This window comes from Camelina sativa, chromosome 8 (genome assembly GCF_030686135.1).
Source record: "Camelina sativa cultivar CO46 ecotype springtype chromosome 8, ASM3068613v1".
Lineage (NCBI taxonomy): Eukaryota > Viridiplantae > Streptophyta > Magnoliopsida > Brassicales > Brassicaceae > Camelina > Camelina sativa.
This window is the reverse complement of record NC_141887.1, coordinates 23,834,915-23,854,545: the sequence shown is the minus strand read 5'-3', so window position 1 is coordinate 23,854,545 and position 19,631 is coordinate 23,834,915. Positions and strand designations below refer to the sequence as shown.

Here is a 19,631-nt window from a genome sequence, read left to right as displayed (position 1 = left end):
GGAAACGTTTAATCATCTGGTAACAACAATGCCTATGTAGACCTTGCTCTAAGTTTGAACGGGGATGCCCAAGTTAGAATATGCAAAGGCTGCTTCTGTCCGCCATTGCTTCTAAACCGCTCAATCAAATACTGGCAAGGCAAGAGTTTCACAGGCGAAATCAAGAGGAAATTGATGTCACATTCGGTTCTATTTTAACCCCGGTGCATCAGAGCTGATGGACTGGTCACAACATATCCAGCTGTTTCTCCCAACTTTGCATCGGTATATCACCAGAGGTTACATATCCAAAGAGGATCTCGGCAAAAGACTATAACAGATCAGCAGTACGACAGGTTTCTAGCAAAACTTTTGCACTATAAAGCTAGTTAGTTACCTAAGAGTCTAAGACTAACACATACTGTAGTTACCAAAGTTTAAGAGCGGCCCCAGCCTATCAAAGTCAGGGGGGTCTACTGAAGCTGGGACAAGAACTCTCCTTTGTCAGAGGATCAGCTCCAGAAGAAGCAAATGTTGCAGAGAAGGCAAATAAATTGTGGGAGGTTAGCAAAAAACTAGTATTTTGATTTATACATGCACGAAGTTTATTAACATTATTAAGGCGAAAAGGTTAGCAATATCTCTCCTGGGAATTACTATATCACAATCAGTAAAAATAAAATAGTCTGGACAAAGAAATCTAAAAACTGTGTCAGGGGTTAATTGCTTACGCTGTCTAAAAAAGCTTTGTACTGGGTTTCATGACTTGTACCACGCACCAATCTTAGACATCAGGTAGAAGCAGAGCTCCCTAAGAAGGAAGGTTAAGGCATGAAACGAACAACAAATGATCAGGATTTCATAAACAGTATAAGAGTTAATAGCTGAACCACAGCGCACAGAGACTCACAAAGAAGACTGAAGCATTCAGTAAATTGAGAATTCTACAAGTATCTGGTGAAATCACTCCAGCAAATCAATATCAGCTCTCGCTACTGAAGAAAAACATGAACGGCTAAAGTTGAGCCTGCAAAGAGAAAACAAGAACTAAGGTGTAATGTGCTATGATCATGGAAAACAAAAGGAATTAGTTACTCTCAAGCAGCCTTCTCTTCCTTGCTCATCGCAGACACAACTCTCTTCAAGATGGTTTCAATGGGCTGGTGAGCATTCTCAACCGCTTTGGAGATGGCTTGCCACTTCTCACCATGCTTCGGCTCACAAGCCACACACTTCGCAATCACTTCCTTCTGGTTCTCCTCAGAACCATGTTGATGTTCAAATTTGTAGTACAACGCCCAGAAATCGCCAATATTTGGGGCAATGGTAACAGCCCGTTTAAACCATGATCTGGCTTTCTCCACCTTCTTGTCTTGCCAAAAGAGCTTGGCAACAGCTGCAGTGACATGAGGGTCGTGATCACACTTCTTCATAGCATCCACACTCTTTGTTTTCCGGCGAGGACGTGGAGCCATCTCGATGTCCGCAGCCCAGAGGATACCACTCTTGGGACACTCTTGCAGAGCCTTTGACATCAAGTGCTCTGCTTCTCTCTTGTTCTCATGCCTCAGTTCGGCACGAATAGCAGCTAACCATAGCTCAGCCCCCCCAGGATTCCTCTTCCTTGCCATGGTGAGAATAGCCCGAGCTCTGTTCAGCCCATTCACTTTTTCTTCAAGATTAGCAAGAGAGAGCCACAGCGGTATGCAGTGGGGGCAGTGCTTCAAGCCAGAGTCATAAGCTTTCCTGGCCTGTTCCAGATGCTTGAACCGTTCCTCAAGCTGCCCAAGCATCAACCAAAGCTTGAAGAATGTTGGGAATTGCTTCAAGCCTTCTTCAAGCAATCTCCTCTCCTCCTCTACGTTGCCAAGTTCTCTCTCAACAATGGCTGATTTCATCCAGACCCTCTCAGTCCCTCCTCTTTCCCTTGCTTTTGCAAGAAGCATTCTCGCCCTCTCTGGCTCCTTGTTCTCAAACTCGAGCTTGAAAGCAGCAAGCCAGATTTCCTCAGAGTTGGGAATTGCAGCATAAGCCTCTTGAAGAATTGCACGGGCTGCTGGAACATCTTCAGCAAGCCACTTTTCTTTGGCACCCATGAGCCAGAGAACCTCAGCCTGAGGGACATATGTGACAGCCTTACGCAACAAGGCATCAAGGGACTCCCTACTCCCGTGGCTCTTCTCAAGCTGTGCCGCTTTAAGCCAGATACTCTTCTTGGTCAAGAATACGGTAAGAGCATGGGCGTATATTGCTCTTGCAGTCTCAATGGAGCCCCTCTTCTTGCACTCGTCTGCATCAGCAACCCAAGTTCTCTTTCTATCCTCTTCTTCGACTCCAATACCGATTGTGTTCTTAATGATCGCCTGACACGTTGCAACAGACCCAGCTCTCTCAGAAGCCTCAGCCTCACTCATCCAATTTTCACGGTCAATGACAACCCCTTCTCTCTGCAGAGTCTTTATACCCCTATCAATAATCTTTCCCACCATAGCCGTGTTCCCATTAGCTTCCTCTAGCTTGGCAGCGGTGATCCAAATTGCAGGCTCCTTTGGGAGCTTCTCTCTTGCTTTATTCAACACCTTCTTTGACTCGGCATATGTTTCGAGCCTCGCAAGTGCCACCCATAGCTCCAGATGCAACGGGCAGCACTCCACAGCCCTGTGAAGCAAAACCCTTGCATCTTCCTCATTAGCCAACTCAACAACAGTCTTCCATAGCCTTACCGAGTCTGGAATATGCTCCAGTCCCTTTCTCAACACCCTACTCTTGTTCTCCTCATCATGCTCCAGCTTGGCAGCCTCCAACCATAGCTTCACTGAATTGGGTATCAGCTTAACTCCCTTTGCAATAACCCCCTTGGCATCTTCTGGATCGGCTAACCTACAAGCTTCAAGCCAAACATCCTCATTTTTGGGACACTCTTCGCATCCCCTCTGAATCTGAAGCTTAGCTGCTTTCTTCTTCCCATCCATTTCCTCCACTCTAGCAGCAGCAATCCAGCCATTAGGATTCTTTGGATTAGACTGGGTTAGACTCTTGTATAACAATCTAGCTCTGTTGCGATCGTACATCTCTTCATCAGTGGTTCTTTTCATACTCTTCAGGTCAGTTAAGTAGCCTTTAGGGTCCACAACAGTTTGCCCGGAAACTGAATCTGATAACCTATCAAGCTTCAGAGACAACACCGTACCTCTTCCCTCACCGACGGCAGTCAAGTCTGTAACAGGCGTCTGCCCCCATGGTGTCTCCGACCCACCAGCGGCTCTGCTCTTTGGGTCTAAGGCCATGACGAGCTCCTTTTCCTTCTTTGCCTTTTCCAAAAGCGTATCAGGAATAGGTACAAAGCTCTCAAACTTCTTCTTCTTGTTCCGCAGCGAGTAATCCCCAATCTCAGGAATACTATCCCATTCATCCGCAGACAAAGTGTGTAGTTTCCTCTTCAAATCCGCAAACTGCTCAGTAATCTTAGGGTTCGAGGCTCTGTATTTCTCGATTTCTTCCTTCAGCTTCGCTTCTCTCCGGTCTTTCCTCCTCGAATCCATCCTCTGGTCAATAGACTCCCAGATCTCATCAGCCTCTTTGTCATCCTCATCGTACTCGGCGTTCGAGAACAAACCAGCATCGTTCCCTTCAAACTCATCAAACTTCTGATTCTCATCGTACCCTTTCTCCTCAGCTTCCTCATCATCATCCGCCTCACTTGGCTTCCCTGCCCCACGACCTACGCCTGGAGCAGCCACTGTAACCGCAGCAGATCGATCAGGTAGATCCGGAGCCGCACGAGCGGGACCAATATCGGACCGAGTAGTAAACCCCGTAGCACCACGACCCAAACCCGCTACATAATTCGACGGAGGCTTAGAATTGAGGAAATCGAGACGAGGCTTAGGCGGAGGCATTCCTTGCATACCACCCAAAAGAGGGACATGGATCATCACGGTAGAGAAACGAGAAACACCGAGATCGGATAGTAAGATCGAATCGGAATCCTTTGAATCTAAGAGCACACGGCTAGGGTTTCGGTTACGGAGCGAGTAACGAACGAGAGGCTGTGGAACATCGCTGCGTTGGTGAACCAATTGTTCGAAGGCGGAGATTGTGGTTGAATTAGGGTTCACGTCGAACGATAGAGTCTTTCCGTTGGGAATCGAGAGAAACACCATCGTGTAACCTAATTGAGATCCTTAGGTGAATGAATCAAGACGATGGAAAAATATGCGCTTACGCCGTATTATAAACGACGAAACAGTCGGTTTAGAAACAAAGGCGGTGAATATTTTCGTGGGCTTTATTAATGGGCTTTTTAATATTTGTTATGGGAAAAAAATGCTCAGTTAAATATAAGTCGAGCTTCTTATAATACGACGCCGTATAAGATTATCTCGGTGTGATTATCCTTCATACGACATCGTTGTATATTCTTTAAGGGAATTAGAAATAAAATTGCACAAACGACGTCGTTTTACATTCTTTAAGGGAGTTGGAAATAAAATTTCACAAAATTGCGGTGAGCGTGGATCGAACACGCGACCTTCAGATCTTCAGTCTGACGCTCTCCCAACTGAGCTATCCCCGCTTGTTGACTTTTTAGTACATATACATTTAAATATAGTAAAACAACGTAACACCCATAAAAGGTAATAAAATAAAACGACGTAGCACCCTAGGTAAATTCTTGTAACGTGCGGTGAAACAGCTCTTTTTTACGAAAATATTACTTTTAACGAAACAGAGTACATGGCAAGACAATGTACATAAGTTGTTGAAAAATACTTAGGTGAAAAAAATAGTTAGGTGAACTTTTGTATTCACCCCCTTCCCCTTCAACCAATTAGAATATTATATCTAATATTTTATTTAAAAAATAAATCAAAATTAAATTAAAAAGCAAAACTAATTATGGAAACAAATTATGTATATTTTTATATAAAGAAAGTTAAATATTGTCTTGGTTTAGATTTTACAATTAAACGAGTTTATATATCGGTTTGATTTATAAATGAGAATTACTTATAAGATTTTATAAGTAATTATAAGTTTTTAATTTTATAATAAATGTGTACATATTTTATTTCCTTATTTTATAAGGGAGTGAATGAAGAGGTTCACCTTTAGGGGTGAACCCAAGTATTACTCTAAATTGTTCTGAAAACTATTACTAAAACAAAAAAGAAAAATTCTTGGATTCACCAGTGAACAACTCTCATTTACCCCCTCTTAATTAACCAATTAGAATACAACAATATGTCATGTCATATCATATTTTAAAAAATAAATCAAAATCTATACTAATAAAAAGTAGAAACTATAAGCTCCTAAGGCTGTCTACCTAGGATTTTAAACATCCAATCGGAATTCGACATGTCACTAATGACATTTTTAAAATTTCCAAAAATTTCTATATTAAGATATTTTTTAAAAGACCAATTAGGATTTGACATGACATTCATTAACATTTTAAAAATTTACAGAATTTTTTAGAAAAAGGAAAATTTTAATTTATGGAAATAAAAAAACTATGTACAATATCCCACATCGGCTAGAATTTTTTTAGACAATGGTTCAGAACTATTATAAATAAGATTAATATGCTTCCAACAACGAATGAGCAGTAAAGCTTGATTTATCAAGCGTCCAAGTTTAAAAGTTTTATTCGGTTTGATCCGGTTTTTTATTTGATCAAATTAAAACTTTAAAAAGTTTCAAAAAAAATATTATAATATTTAAAAAATTTAAAAGTTTAAATATTATAAATATTGAAACTTTTTAAAAGCTTAACAGTTTAAAATATTATATTTCGAACCTTTTCAAAGTTTAAAATATGATAAATATTGAAACTTCTAAAAGTCTTAGCTTTTAAAAGGTTTCAAAATATTATAATTTTTAAATTTTGGAAATTTCTTAACATTTAAAAGGTTTTTAAAAGTTATAATTTATAAAAATTAAAAGTTTAAAATATTATATATATTGAAACTTGAAATTTTTAAAAGGTTCAAATATTAAAAATATTTAAACTTCATAGAATGTTTTAAAACATTACAATTACTTAACCTCCATAGAAATTTAAGACATTATATCTATACTAATAAAAAGTTGAAGCTATAAACTCCTAAAGGTGTCCATATAGGATTTTTAAAAAATCAATAAGAATTAGATATTTTACTAATAACATTTTTGAAAATATAATAGTAATCTATATATTAAGATTTTTTAGAAAAAAGTAAAATCTATAGAATTAAAAGAAATGTTTACAACATCCCACATCAGCTAAAAAATTTTAGACAATGGCTGAGAACCATTATAAATAAAACTAATACGTTTTTAACTATAACTTTATCAGGTTTGCTTGATTTATGCTTATTTATCAGGTTCCCAAATTTAAAAGTTTTATTTGATTTATTTTAGTAAATTAAAATATATAAAGGTTTAAATATTTATTATAGAATATTTAGAAATATTATAAATACCTCCATAAAAATGTTAAAAAATTATAACTATTTAAACTCTATAAAAAGTTAAAGTGTCATTAATATTTAACTCTAAAAAAATAAAATGTTACAAATATTTAAACTAAATCTTATTTTTAATATAGTTTTAAAAATTTAATCTCTGTTAAAAATTTAAAAGTTTAAGAATTACTAAATATTATATATCAAATTTTTAATATCTTGAAAATATCTTATTTATCTTCGTTTGTACTTTATATATCTTATGAGCTGTAAAACATGTTTTTGTGTGTGACTTTACAGATGATTTGATACTTTTGCAGTAAAAAATTTATTTTCAATTCTAAGAAATAGGGATTGACGTCGCAAGACCTTGATTTGATGTTATTTGAGTTTAAAGAAGAAGGACCGACGAAAAGCATAAATATTGTTTTAACTATCTATGTGTTCATATTACTTTTTCTGCAAGTGATGATTTTGGTTTGAGAAGTTTCAAACCGTGTGGATCTAAAACCGAATAAGTATATGGATGAAATTATCAATAATTGGGTGCATGTGTTGAATATGCTGATCTTCATGAATTGCACAATTTTTATGAGAAAAGAAATGATTTTGGTCTTGGAGTTGGATTGGCTAACAAGTTATGTGGTAGTCTAAAAAAAAGGTTCTTCTGTGGAAGAATGTGAAGAAGTTGATGAGGAAGAACAAGAAGAAGAGTATAACGAATAACCAGACGGTAAAAGTAATGATGACAATTACCATAAAGTTTGACAGTTAAAATGACAAGAAAAAATATGAAGAATAAGAAAACATTGAATAAAAACACGAAAACATAGGTGATAGCGATCAATTAAATATGAAAAACGAGATAAATCATGATTATAAAATTGTTCCGTTTTCTGGTAGTCAAAAAAATGGTTTAGGATATGTGAAGTCACCAGTTTGATCTGCTTCGCCTGGACGTCGAGTTAAATTCATGATTTTAAAACACAACTAATTTTTATATTTTTTAAAATTGTGTATGTGAAATTTAATTTTTTTCCTTAATAGTAATTTAAATTTTTATATAAGATAATATTTCATTACCGTCATCAATCATATATAATTTTTATCAAAATATATGCGTGGGTTCAAAACCTAGTTAAAATAAAAGGACAAAACAAATTAATTAAACAAATTATGTAGATCTTATATCAATGATATTATGTCGGTTTGAGTTTATAAAAGAGGATTAGGGTTTAAATTTATAATTTTTAAAATTATATGTCGGTTTGGGTTTATAAAAGAGAATTAGGGTTTAAATTTATAATTTTTAAAATTATATGTTGGTTTGGATTTATAAAAGAATGGTTAGGATTTAGATTTATAATTAAACAAAATTATATATCGGTTTGAGTTTACAAAAGAGTGGTTAGGGTTTATATTTTACAATTAAATGAAATTATGTGTTGGTTTGGGTTTACAAAAGAGTGGTTCGGGTTTAGATGTTACAATTAAACAAAATTATATATCGGTTTGGTTAACAAAAGAGTGGTTTGGGTTTACAAAAGAGTGGTTAGGGTTTACAAAAGAGTGCTTAAGGTTTAGATTTTACAATTAAACAAAATTATATGTCGGTTTGAGTTATAAAAGAGTGGTTAGGATTTAGATTTTACAATTAAACAAAATTATAAGTCGGTTTGGATTAATAAAAAGTGGTTAGGATTTAGATGTGATAATTAAAAACTGTAATATAATATTAGAATTAACAATTTTAAAATTGATTGATCTACAAAAGTTATTTTTTTTAATTAAGATTTGTTTCCTTAATTTAAAAGGGATCATCATGTAGAAAGGTTTCAGTTTAGCATGAAGGTTTCAGTTTACAAACTTAGTACTAAGGAAAAATATTAAATTTCAGATACACAATTTTTTAAAATATAAAAATCAGTTGTGTTATAAAATCAAATCTGATAAAAAAAATCATAAATTTAACTTGACGTCCAGGCAAGGCAAATCAAACTGATGACCTCACATATCCTAAACCATTTTCTTTGACCACCAGAAAAACGAAACAATTTTATAATCATGAATTTAACTCGTTTTCATATTTAATTGATCGCTACCACCTATGTTTTCGTGTTTTTTATTCAATGTTTTCTTATTTTTCATATTCTTTCTTGTCATTTTCATTGTCAAATTTTGTGTTAATTGTCATCGTAACTTTTACCTTTTAGTTCTTCGTTATACTATTTTTCTTCTTCTTCCTCCTCGTCAACTTCTTCACATTCTTCCACTGAAAAACTTTTTTTAGACTACCACACAACTTGTTAACCCATCAAACTCCAAGAACAAAATCATTTCTTTTCTCATAAAATTTGTGAAATTCATGATTACCAGCATAGTTAACACATGCACCCAATTATTGACAATTTTATCCATATACTTATTTGGTTTTAGATCCACGCGTTTAGAAACTTCTCAAACCAAAATCCTTACTTGGTTTATAATATTTTAAAAACATAATAAAATATACTAATAATTATTTATTTAATATGAATCATATGATATATAGAAATATGAGTACACTATAAGAACATATTAATTATAAATAAATAATATCAATTATATTATATCATCAAATAATATCAACCGTATCATATTATCAAATAACCGTAACCGTATATAACAGTAACCGCTTGAACCATAACCGTATTTAAACGTAACCGTTTAACCGTTTGTTAAACGGTTCAGGTTAAGGTTACAAATTTTTTTAACCATAACCGATGGTTAATAAACCTTAACCGTGACAACCGTAACCCTGGTCATGCCTATATATAGCTAATAAAACATGTGTGTTTGTCGTCCATCTTTCTTCTTTAAACCTCAAAATTTGTGATGTCAATCTTTCTTCCTTAGACCCAAAAATAAAAAACTAATGAAAGAATATCAACTCATCTATAAAATCATACACAAAAATATGTTTTACAGCTCATAAAAAATAAAAAGCACAAATGTAGATAAATAAGATAATTTATGTTTTGCATCAATATTTATAATATTTTAAACTTTTAAAAGGTTTTGAAATATAAAATTTGAACCTTTTAAATGTTTTCAATATTTATAATATTTTAAACTTTTAAAATTTAAAACTTATAATATTTAAAAACTTTTTAAAAACTAAGAACTTTTAAAAGTTTCAATATTTATAATATTTAAACTTTTAAAATTTTTAAATATTATAAAAAATTTTGAAACTGTTTAAAGTTTTAATTTGATCCAATAAAAAATCAGATCAAACCAAATAAAACTGGTTTCAGTTTACAAACTTTCTAAATGCAGGCTACTTGAATTCAGGCTACTTGATAATTGCTCTTGTACAAACTTTCTAAAGGGATCATCATCATGTACAAATTTATTTTCTTAATTTTAAAATAAGAGAGGTTCACCCCCAAAAATTGTCCAACAAAAAGGTTTCAGTTTCATGGTTAAAAAAAAGGGAGACCAATCTCATATATTAGCATGAAGAAGGAAGACCGAAATAGACTTACAAATGCTTGACCCTTCCTTTACTAAATGCAGGACTTGCATGAAGGCTGGTCATCATCATGTAGAAAGGTCTCACTTGGAAATGTCACGTAGACTTGGACTTGTTTAAAGGCTTGACTGAGAGGTCAAGTATGAATACATGACTTTTGACAAATAAGTTGAATAGGGTAATTCAATTTAATTTGGCATCTCAATCAAGCCTTTAAACCACTTCAAGTCTGAATACATGACTTTTGACTTCAGAACTTCACTAAGCCAACATTTCCGACACCAAGTAAGAGATTTTCCATGTACGAAAAGAAACAACAATCAGTCTTGCATAACGGCAGATCATGTTCATGAATTGCTAAGCCTCTTCTAGATAACAGAGCTCAAGATTACAAAAATGGCAAGCCAAGCACAGAGACTGCCTCAAAAAACAGCTGGAAAAAATGACGTATGTAGAGAGTATATCTTCGTTATTCTATAACCCGTTTAGTGTTACAAACTTTCAGCCAATTTGCCAACGTCCAGAGAGAAAAGCTATGAGTGTGATATACTGACCTTATTATAGATAAAATATTGGAAAGTCTTGCTCTAATCCCAAATAATAGAGGTACGTAAAAGTCAACACTGAGAAAGAGGCTCTCGTATGCTTTATCCCGAAACCTGACTTTGTCTCAAAACGGAAAATTCGGTCACAAGATTTGGATTATTGTACTTGAAATCTGAATGTGTTAGAATATATGTAGAGAACAAAAAAAAAATGATCAAAGGAATAATTAAGGTCGTCTCCTAATAAAAATGAAAAATCAAGACTTTATATGGAAAGCTAATTATGTCAAACAACCATTGTCGTATAGTGATGAGTTGAGCCAGCAGCATGTCGTATAGTAATGAAGTTCTACACCAGGTTAGAATCATTAAACAAAGAGTTTCCACAGATCTGTAAGAGACATGTATTGGTTTTACATAACCACATGTGCTGATTTGGTAGGAGACCTCTAACAAAACAGAGCTCGAGGATAAAAACCATGTCAAGCCAGAGCAGAGGCTGCCTCAAACCAGGTATAAGCTGGTAAAAACACAAAATTTTCCCGCGTTCTTTCATATATCTGACGCAACGTACATGACACATGAAAAAACAAAAAGTTGGGAAGTGATTGACATATGTTTCTTTCAGTCATTGTTGTTGTTGTCACTTGTCAGCAGCAGCCAAAAGTAAAAGTAAATAGGGGCAGTAAAAGATGTGACTAAGAAAGGGTTGGGTACGTAGGAGAATGTGGAGACACATATGGAATAATGATCTGCAGCAAAACCAAGAGGAAGATCAAGCCGATGCCTAATATGAAATAGGCAAGCAAGGGGAGGTGGCTTACTGCAGCATACGTGCAGCCATAAAAGCTATCGACATGGATGTAAGTGCAAGTCCGAGAAGTGGCAATGAGAAAGGTTGAAGGCTTTCATTATGACTTATGAGAGTAAGATCGCCCAGTTGCGCCCAAATGAGAGCAACTAATTATTATGATGGAACAGCACATCCCCATGAGGTGTCAAATACCAGAAACACTTGGAACATTGTCTCTTGGCCAATGTTGCCATTCCCAAGTTGGGAACAGAACCATTGTAACACCGTCGTAATGTAAACCCTGCAGTGAAATTTATAGTTGCTACAAGAGTGGCCACCGACAGAAGTGTATTCACCCAACTATTCCTGTTGGTTTTGTTGCAACTCCTTGTTTCTTATGTGTCTCTATATAGTCGAGTATCATATAGAGACAACAGGAACAACAACCATTGACAATAATTGTCGTGTATCATATATGGAAAGCTAATTATGTCAAACAACCATTGACAATAATTGTCTGCTAACTTTGTCTAGTATCTTCTTATGCTTGTGGCTGATGGTGACAACAGCAACAACCGTGACTAAAGAATTCAGGCTACTTGATAATTTTGCAAAGAGCAATTATGACAGTTCTCCATCAGATGAATGAAGAAACGTCAGAGCTTATAGTCATAGAGGCTTTAATGGCTAATTTAATATCATTTTTTGCTATGAGAAGAAGATTGAGTTATCTACTTTGCCTCTTTTGATTAACACAATAGAAAGTAAAAGAATAAACAGCACTGTAAAAAAATGTTGAAAGTACTCATGTGGAATTTAGGAAACAAGATACAATGTGTTTGTAAGGAAAAACTTCCTGAACCAATTCACATGCGACCAGCACTGTATGGTTCAAACTCAAAGGTAGAACATCATGAGACAAAGGGAATTCATGGATTTTCAAGTCTTGATCTTTAACCAAGAAATGGCCAACGGAAAACTCGCGACGAGCATCCCCCATCAGTGCCATCCCTCCAGTATGCAAAGAAAACCAGCATGGAAAAGGGAAACCGCAAGAAGTAGCGGAAAAGTAGGGGACTAAAGGTATAAGGCGAAGCGTAAGGGATGATGAGCAGAAGTAGAGCCATGAGATAGAAGCCGCCTGAGGCCAAGATAAATATGGCAAGCCAATAATGCTGTCCTAAGACCAAGTATAAGCCTGCAACAAAAGCCAAAGACATGGCGATAATGGAAAACCCCAGAAGTGGCACAATAAACTTGAAGGTGGTCAGCATGCATTTTAGGTCAGCCAATTGTGTCCCTATAAGAGAAACTGTTGATATGACAGCACTATAGACAGCAACGCTATTGCAGATGACAAAAGCATGAAATGCAGATTCTTGGTAAGAATGTTTGACGTTTGACTTGAACTCTGTGCTGTTGTAACCTAGTGGCACACTCAAGCCTGCAGCAAAAGCCATTGTAGCTACTAGTGTTGCCACCACAAGGAGAGTGTTTACTCTATCCTTGTGAAGTTTTAGGATTAAGTCCTCGTCTGTTGTAAGACTAGGAGTGTGATGAACTCGTGGAGCTCTAGTTGTACCAGCGGACACCAATGCCATCCATATCAACCACTGGAAATGGATATAACATAGAATGTTCAGCGATGTCAACCGCGTCAGATACATAGAAATTGTGTACACATATATCAAATGGTGTATGAACAAGGCCAAACCTCTTGGAGTGAAGGAATTGCCGCCATATGGTCCTCAGCTGCATCTAGAGCGGTGAACCCTTTGTAATTCATTATTTTCAAGTCAACTCTACTATCATGTATGAAGAGACTTACAATATTGGGATGAGAATTTATGCTGGCTAAATGTAACGGTGTGTTTCCTTCTACGTCTTGTTCATTGATTAACCTTTTGATGTCAACTTTTCTGAACAAATAGCCAGCAGCTCCTGCATTCCCACTTTCAGCAGCGACATGAAGAACGTTTTGACCCTGTGAGTTAAGCATCTCTATTGTGTCTGGGTGGTGTTCCAAGATCACCTTGAGAGCTGAGGTGGAACTAGCACTGCAGGCTGAGTGAATGGGGAAAGAACCATCTTCATTCTTAACGTAAGCAACCTGTGTAGAACTTGCAAATCTGGTTAGCATATGCTGCACTCCAATGTCATATCCAATGGATGCTGCAAAGGAAAGTGGAGTTAATCCATCTTCATCCCTTGAGTCTATCAGATCTGAGTCACTCTCCAATACAGCTGTCAATATATCTGCCTTGACAGTAACAAAAATAACGAATACAGAGGATCTTTAAGCTTTTTTTTTTCTTAGGACAAGTAAGAAATTCATTGGATCAAAATGTACAAAACTGACCAAGGTTCTGGCCTTTTACTGCAGCACACAAAACTGACTTCCCAACAAAACTTGCATCCAAACCCTGTAACATATGCTCCACAAGTGCATCATGTCCAGCTTCAGCCGCCATATACAATGGAGATATATCCTCCTTGTCTAGAAGAAAGCAAGTGCTTCGATCTTCACGAACAAGTTGCAAAGAAACAGATACATGGTTTCCTTTCAAGGCGAGGTGCAATGCGGTATCCCCATCATTGTTGGAAACTCTGAAAATATTCCCAATTACCATATGCTCTGATCCAACCACCATAGCTCTATCTTGTGGAAGCCGCCTTAGGGATTCAACAAGAAGGTCAACTATGAGCTCGTGTCCTGCAGCAGCTGCTAAATGGAGAGCAAGGTCTCCCTTGTAGTTTTGTCTCACCAGAAGAGTCTGGTAATGAGAGAAATCTGGGACGAAGTTGCCATTTAAGTTAGGGTTCCAACCCCTAAGAACGTGTAGCTCATGGTCAAGGATACGCCGCACTAAGTGTTCATAACCATAAATAGCAGCAAGGTGCAGAATCGTATTCCCCTGGAACGTGACCTGATCAAGAACAGGAATTTCATTCTCCTGCATAATTTCTTCAAAGTCTTGAACCTTACCCATAACTACTGCCCCATAAGTCTCAGGATCCATATAGAGTGATCTTACTGATAAAAAAAAGATAATTAGACTTGGGGAGCTGTTGAGCATTTAAACCAGTGGTATAGATCTTTGTTTGACCTCCTCAACGAAGCATAGAACTTAAAAAAGTCTGGGAATCTTCAAGAAGCATGAGTGCATCGTGTTACGGAATATCTTATTCAATTAGCAAATCGAAGTCATGTGAGAACGTGACTTATGTAAGAATCTTAGACTAGTTTGTTTGTCCATGCTTTAGATATTTCGAAAATTAAACAACAAAAATATAGTTATAGCTACATTGGTTTAAAAATAACAATGCAACTCTAGGAACAACAACTAGTCTTAAAATAATCAGAAAAGAAGAATCTCAATCATGTCCATTAAAAAATTAGCAGTGGATCACATCTCCAATCTGATGGAGAGAGCTTGTAGTGGGATGGTGATATTTCCCGCTTCCCTCTCCAACGACAGAAAATTTAAAAGACTTTTGAAGGGGCGAAGGAAGTGATTGGTTCAGAATTACCCAGACGGCGGAGATCAAGGAGGTTGATAGTAGTGGGCTTTTAAGACCCAATATCATAAAGCCGAGTTATTTACTATCGTTTAAGCTTTTTCACTAATGAATACTTTTTTTCTTTTCTTCTCTTTTTTTTTTTGTGGTAAAATTCACTACTATATAATACGTTACGTACATAAAGCCCTACTCCGTTTAGTCGAAATTTACTCAATAATCGTTTCGTTGTTTTAACTTTTATGCAACAAATCCCTGTAAGGCTGTAAATATCGTTCAAGCTTTGCAATTATACGATGTCGTCTTTCGCCATACGTAGTTGTTTCGTGCTGTCTTTGTTATACTATTTTTTTTAGGTCAACTTTCTCAAATTTCTGCTAGCTGATCATTTTCAGTAAGCCATCGATCAGGTTGCATGCTTTATCAAATTTACAAGTTGTATTTCTATTAGTAATTGATTAGCTAGTTGGAATAAATATAGATCAAGCAATTTCCAAGTAGCCTTTCGTATACGACAAAAGGTGTATATGTAGATTAATAATGTGGCTCTTTCAACTAAAAAATAAACTGGAAATTATTTTATTATCATATTGACGAAGAAAAAAACAAAAGTACGTCCAAAACAATCCTGAACGTGAGCTTAGAACAATTTATTCGGGTGAGAACTTTTTTTTCCTTCTTTTTTTTGATAAAACAAAACAAACAGCTAGTCATTTTTTCCTTCTAAAACAGCTAGGAATATTTTCAATAAATGGGAAGGCCTGATGTGGACTTGGATCGACGATTAGCAGAAAAACATCCGGCGATACCAAGAAACAATGTCAGATCCGCACCATCTCTTGATTTGTCCACTCTCTTCGAAGAAACTAGTGAAACTATTCCGATGGATCCAAAGATGATGGCTGCAATAAGAGCAGGTAACGAAAATTACCTGAGAAATAATAACAGTTACGTTAGGCTTGCTCCAACCTTAGTGAACGACCGTGGAAATACAGTACTTCATCTTGCTGCTTCATCGGGTCACGCAAGCCTAGTGCGTTATATAATCAAAGAATACCCAAGTTTGCTAATGAAGCCAAATTTGATGGGTGAAGTTGCTCTCCATGTGGCAGCAGGAGCAGGCCATCTGGAGGTTATATGGAATCTAATTGATTTCATAAAAGATATATCTTGTAATAACATAGGTGTTGCAAAAAGGATATATTTTGCTAAGAACAAAAACCAAGACACTGCTTTGCATGTTGCTTTGAAAGAGAAACATATAGTGGTGGCTTCCTATTTGGTCTCAGCAGAAAAATCTTTGTCTTTTGTTGCCAACAACGATGGGTTTTCTCCCTTGTATCTTGCTGCTAAAGCTGGAGAGGCAGGTCTTGTGACAAAAATGTGCAACGAAACAAATGAGTTAAGTTCAAAGGTTGGAGGAAGATCCATAGTACATGCAGCATTAAAGGCTAATAGGAAAGGTTTGTTGTAATTTCCATTAAACATATCTACAGTACTACACCCATAATTTTCTTGTTCATACGCTACTTTTGATCCCAAAAATAACTTTTTTTTTTTTTAATAGATATCCTTGCTGATATACTTAGCAAAGATGCAAGTCTTATCAACTTGAGAGATGAAGGAAGGACTTCTCTTTCTTTTGGAGCATCCATAGGATTTTATGATGGATTTTTCTATATTTTGGAAAAAGATCTAGACAAGGTTTATGTCAGCGATGATGATGGCTTATTTCCAATTCATATGGCGGCCAAGTACGGTCACGTTCAAATTCTTGCGGAAATTCTTAAGCGTTGTCCAGAGACACTTGAGTTGCTTGATAGGGATGGTCAAAATATTCTTCATATTGCGGCAAAGCATGGGAAACTCGAAGTTATCAAGTTTATCCTAAGATGTTGTAAGGATAAGAACAAGAAAAGGTTGGTTAATGAACAAGATGCCGATGGCAACACACCGTTGCATCTAGCCACCACAAACTGGCACCCTAAAGTTGTGAGTTTGTTTACATGGGACCATAGAGTTGACCTGAAAAAAACAAACTACAATGGTTTCACTGCTTTAGATGTTGCTGAGGAGAACATTGATTCGAGCTACATAGTTCATCAGGTAATATGCCAGGATGTCTCTCCCCAGTGAAGGTTGTCTCAAATTATTTGAAGGTTATAGCATAAATTTTTTTAATTGAATACTCTAGTTGCACATGCTAATAGTCAGTTTTGCTCCTAATATCCGCATGTATAAGTTATCCATACTAATCCTTGTATGTGTACATATGTATATACAGAGATTGACATGGATGGCTTTGATCAATGCTGGTGCACCAAAAAGTTCCGTTCCAATTACAGAGAATCTTAGATCATTCAAGAAGCCAGATGGTGTAAAGTACAAAGATCGAGTCAATACTCTTTTGTTGGTTGCAACTCTTGTAGCCACCATGACTTTCACTGCAGGATTCACATTACCTGGTGGTTACAACGACTCTTTTCCCCACTTGGGAATGGCCATTTTGGCCAAGAGAACGGCTTTCCAAGTCTTTCTTGTATGCGATACACTGGCGATGTATTCTTCTATCATAACAATAGTTGCTCTCATTTGGGCACAGCTCGGTGATCTTTCTATCATACTCAGTGCTTTCAACATAGCACTTCCATTTCTCGGACTTGCTCTTACATCAATGTCAATAGCATTTATGGCTGGCACGTATGCTGCGGTAAGCCATCTGCCCTTGCTTCGTTATTTCATTTTGGGTATTGGTACCATATTCATATTGGTTTTGTTGCTGCTCCTTGTTCCTTATGTATCTCCATATGCTCATGCCCAACCCTTTCTTCGACATATTTTCTACTATCCCTATTTCCTTAAGCTTTTGGCTGCTGGTGACAACAACCCTATGCATGTTGATGTGTACACTGCATCAGATGAATGAAGAAAATTCATACCTTTCTATTGTTTTTTAGTACCCATGTAGCTTTTTTTTTTTTTTTTATGTAAACAAATCAGGACTTAATAAGGTCATAGAGGCTTGAATGTTAAAATTTAATATTTTTCTTTGCTATTAAAGGAAAGTTAAATTCTCTACTTTGCGTGATTTGATATCACAATAGGAAGTAAAAGAATAAAATTAATCAACAAACAGTTGAAAGGCGTTTGTATAGTAGAACACATTATAAGTGGCATGGCGATATGTTGACATTTCAAGATCTTGTAAGATCAGTTTCTCTCATCTCTCTATCTCTGTTTTGGACACTCTGTTTTGTTCATTGAATAACAAGAAAGTGTTAGAGAACTTAGAGAGATAACACAAAGAGATTACATCTTGTTTTCCGATCTCAAGGATGGTTTCTTACAACACACACACATCATACTTATACTACTTCTACTAGTTGCACCTCACACATGCTCCCATACTTAAGACCATCATGACTCTTACACATTAGACCACACTCCTAGTTACTAACCCTTACACATCATAGGCTTGCTTTCTTACACAAGTCACACTACTACTACAACAACTCTCTTAGCTAGGCTTTAACCAAACAAATGACTTAGTCACAACACAACTTTCTACTTTGTCTTGTCCTTGGTCTCTTGCTTCTACTTGTCGAGTCCATCTTCCACATGGACCACCAAAACATCTTTCTCTTTGGGCCTAAATCAAGTTGGTGGCCCATGAAAAAAACACACAGGCTTGTTGACCTTTTTCTTGTCGTTGACTCTGCTTCTTCTTCTTCACGGAGCTTTGCTTCTTTTTCTTTGTTCTTCGACTCACTGATTTCTTCTTTCTCTTTGTTGCAGATTTAGTCAAGAACTCAATTCTCAACACGATAGTAGAACACCTTATATGTGGCACTAATTTTGAAGGTGGTCAGCATGAATTTAGGACAGCCAATTTTTTCCCTTTAAGAGCAACTGTCGATATAACATAACTATAGACGACAATGCTATTGTAGATGAAAAAAGCTTGAAATGCAGATTCTCCGTAAGAATGTTTGACATTTGGCTTGGGTTGGATGTGCTGTCGTAACTTAGTGGCACACTCAAGCCTGCAACAAAATACAGTGTTGCCACGGGAAGTGTCTCTATCCTTGAGAAAGTTTTGGATTATTCCTCATATGATGTAGAGATGTTTATTGAACTCACCACATGAACATATTACAACATTAACTAGTTAAGAATCTTGACTAGTATTGGAGGATTCATCATCGTCACATACAAAACACCATTCTAACAGGTTGTGTATTCCTTCATAATTTCCCATGGATGCTCCTCATGAAAGCATGTCCTTCCTTCTTCATCTCACTCATTTACAAGGCTTGGACCTCCATCAAGCGGGAATATGACAAGTCTTGTGTTAGTCTATTGCAGGAGCATTGTAATTATTGTGTTGACAGCTCAGCAACTATAGTTGAATGGGCTATGGGCTAGCTGGAGAGCTAACAGCTTAAATGGAAGTATAGGCAGAAAGGTCGAGCATTCTGGATTGGCCTAGGACCATTATATTTGGACTTTGGGGAGATTTTCAAAGGTCTCAAGAAATTACTCTCTTTCTATGTTCTGTTTCAGTTTTGATTATCGTTTCTTCTTTAACCGGCGATTCAAGGATTAACAAAGGAGAATCAATAACTCATCCAGGTTTGAGGCTTTGAGCTTGTGATCCTGCAAATTGGCAAAAATTCAAATCAAACCTGTTCCTGACAGGCAAGCCTGAAACTCGACGAAAAAGCAAGAGAGACTTACAAAGTTGAGACTTGATATCAGACAGGCAAGCGGAGTTAGTATAATGCATTTAAAAAGCTTAGTACTTGTTGTTCCGAGTTACAAAGTCAACTTTA

The 19,631-nt window shown here is 36.3% G+C and overlaps 3 protein-coding genes and 1 non-coding gene across 4 annotated transcripts; 1 reads left to right on the top strand and 3 right to left on the bottom strand.

The window, feature by feature from the left end:
• Positions 1–543: 543 nt before the first annotated feature.
• LOC104707735 (protein STABILIZED1) lies at positions 544–4,207 on the bottom strand. Its single transcript, XM_010424159.3, has 2 exons — positions 890–4,207; positions 544–790 (listed from the first exon to the last, which is right to left on the bottom strand). Exon 1 carries the CDS (start codon positions 4,140–4,142, stop codon positions 1,077–1,079), a length of 3,066 nt encoding a protein of 1,021 aa, XP_010422461.2. The 5' UTR covers positions 4,143–4,207; the 3' UTR covers positions 544–790; positions 890–1,076.
• A 275-nt stretch (positions 4,208–4,482) lies between these two features.
• On the bottom strand, positions 4,483–4,555 carry TRNAF-GAA (transfer RNA phenylalanine (anticodon GAA)). Its single transcript has one exon. It is a non-coding gene; the product is annotated as a tRNA-Phe (tRNA).
• A 7,488-nt stretch (positions 4,556–12,043) lies between these two features.
• On the bottom strand, positions 12,044–14,558 carry LOC104707734 (Ankyrin repeat family protein). Its single transcript, XM_010424158.3, has 3 exons — positions 13,640–14,558; positions 12,995–13,536; positions 12,044–12,893 (listed from the first exon to the last, which is right to left on the bottom strand). The coding sequence occupies exons 1-3, from the start codon at positions 14,355–14,357 to the stop codon at positions 12,234–12,236; spliced, it is 1,920 nt and encodes a 639-aa protein (XP_010422460.1). The 5' UTR covers positions 14,358–14,558; the 3' UTR covers positions 12,044–12,233.
• Positions 14,559–15,432: 874 nt separating this feature from the next.
• Positions 15,433–17,877, top strand: LOC104707733 (Ankyrin repeat family protein). Its single transcript, XM_010424155.3, has 3 exons — positions 15,433–16,262; positions 16,367–16,905; positions 17,084–17,877. Exons 1-3 carry the CDS (start codon positions 15,551–15,553, stop codon positions 17,723–17,725), a joined length of 1,893 nt encoding a protein of 630 aa, XP_010422457.1. The 5' UTR covers positions 15,433–15,550; the 3' UTR covers positions 17,726–17,877.
• The last annotated feature ends 1,754 nt before the right edge of the window (positions 17,878–19,631 follow it).

Excerpts from the sequence above, each read along its gene's own strand:
- LOC104707735 (XM_010424159.3), bottom strand. The coding sequence starts at position 4,142 with ATGGTGTTTCTCTCGATTCCCAACGGAAAGACTCTATCGTTCGACGTG.
- LOC104707734 (XM_010424158.3), bottom strand. The coding sequence starts at position 14,357 with ATGCTCAACAGCTCCCCAAGTCTAATTATCTTTTTTTTATCAGTAAGA. Across the intron at positions 13,537-13,639 it reads AGTAAAAGGCCAGAACCTTG|ATATATTGACAGCTGTATTG; the intron begins GTCAGTTTTGTA and ends CTGTCAAGGCAG. Across the intron at positions 12,894-12,994 it reads CAATTCCTTCACTCCAAGAG|TGGTTGATATGGATGGCATT; the intron begins GTTTGGCCTTGT and ends ATCCATTTCCAG.
- LOC104707733 (XM_010424155.3), top strand. The coding sequence starts at position 15,551 with ATGGGAAGGCCTGATGTGGACTTGGATCGACGATTAGCAGAAAAACAT. Across the intron at positions 16,263-16,366 it reads ATTAAAGGCTAATAGGAAAG|ATATCCTTGCTGATATACTT; the intron begins GTTTGTTGTAAT and ends TTTTTTTAATAG. Across the intron at positions 16,906-17,083 it reads CGAGCTACATAGTTCATCAG|AGATTGACATGGATGGCTTT; the intron begins GTAATATGCCAG and ends ATGTATATACAG.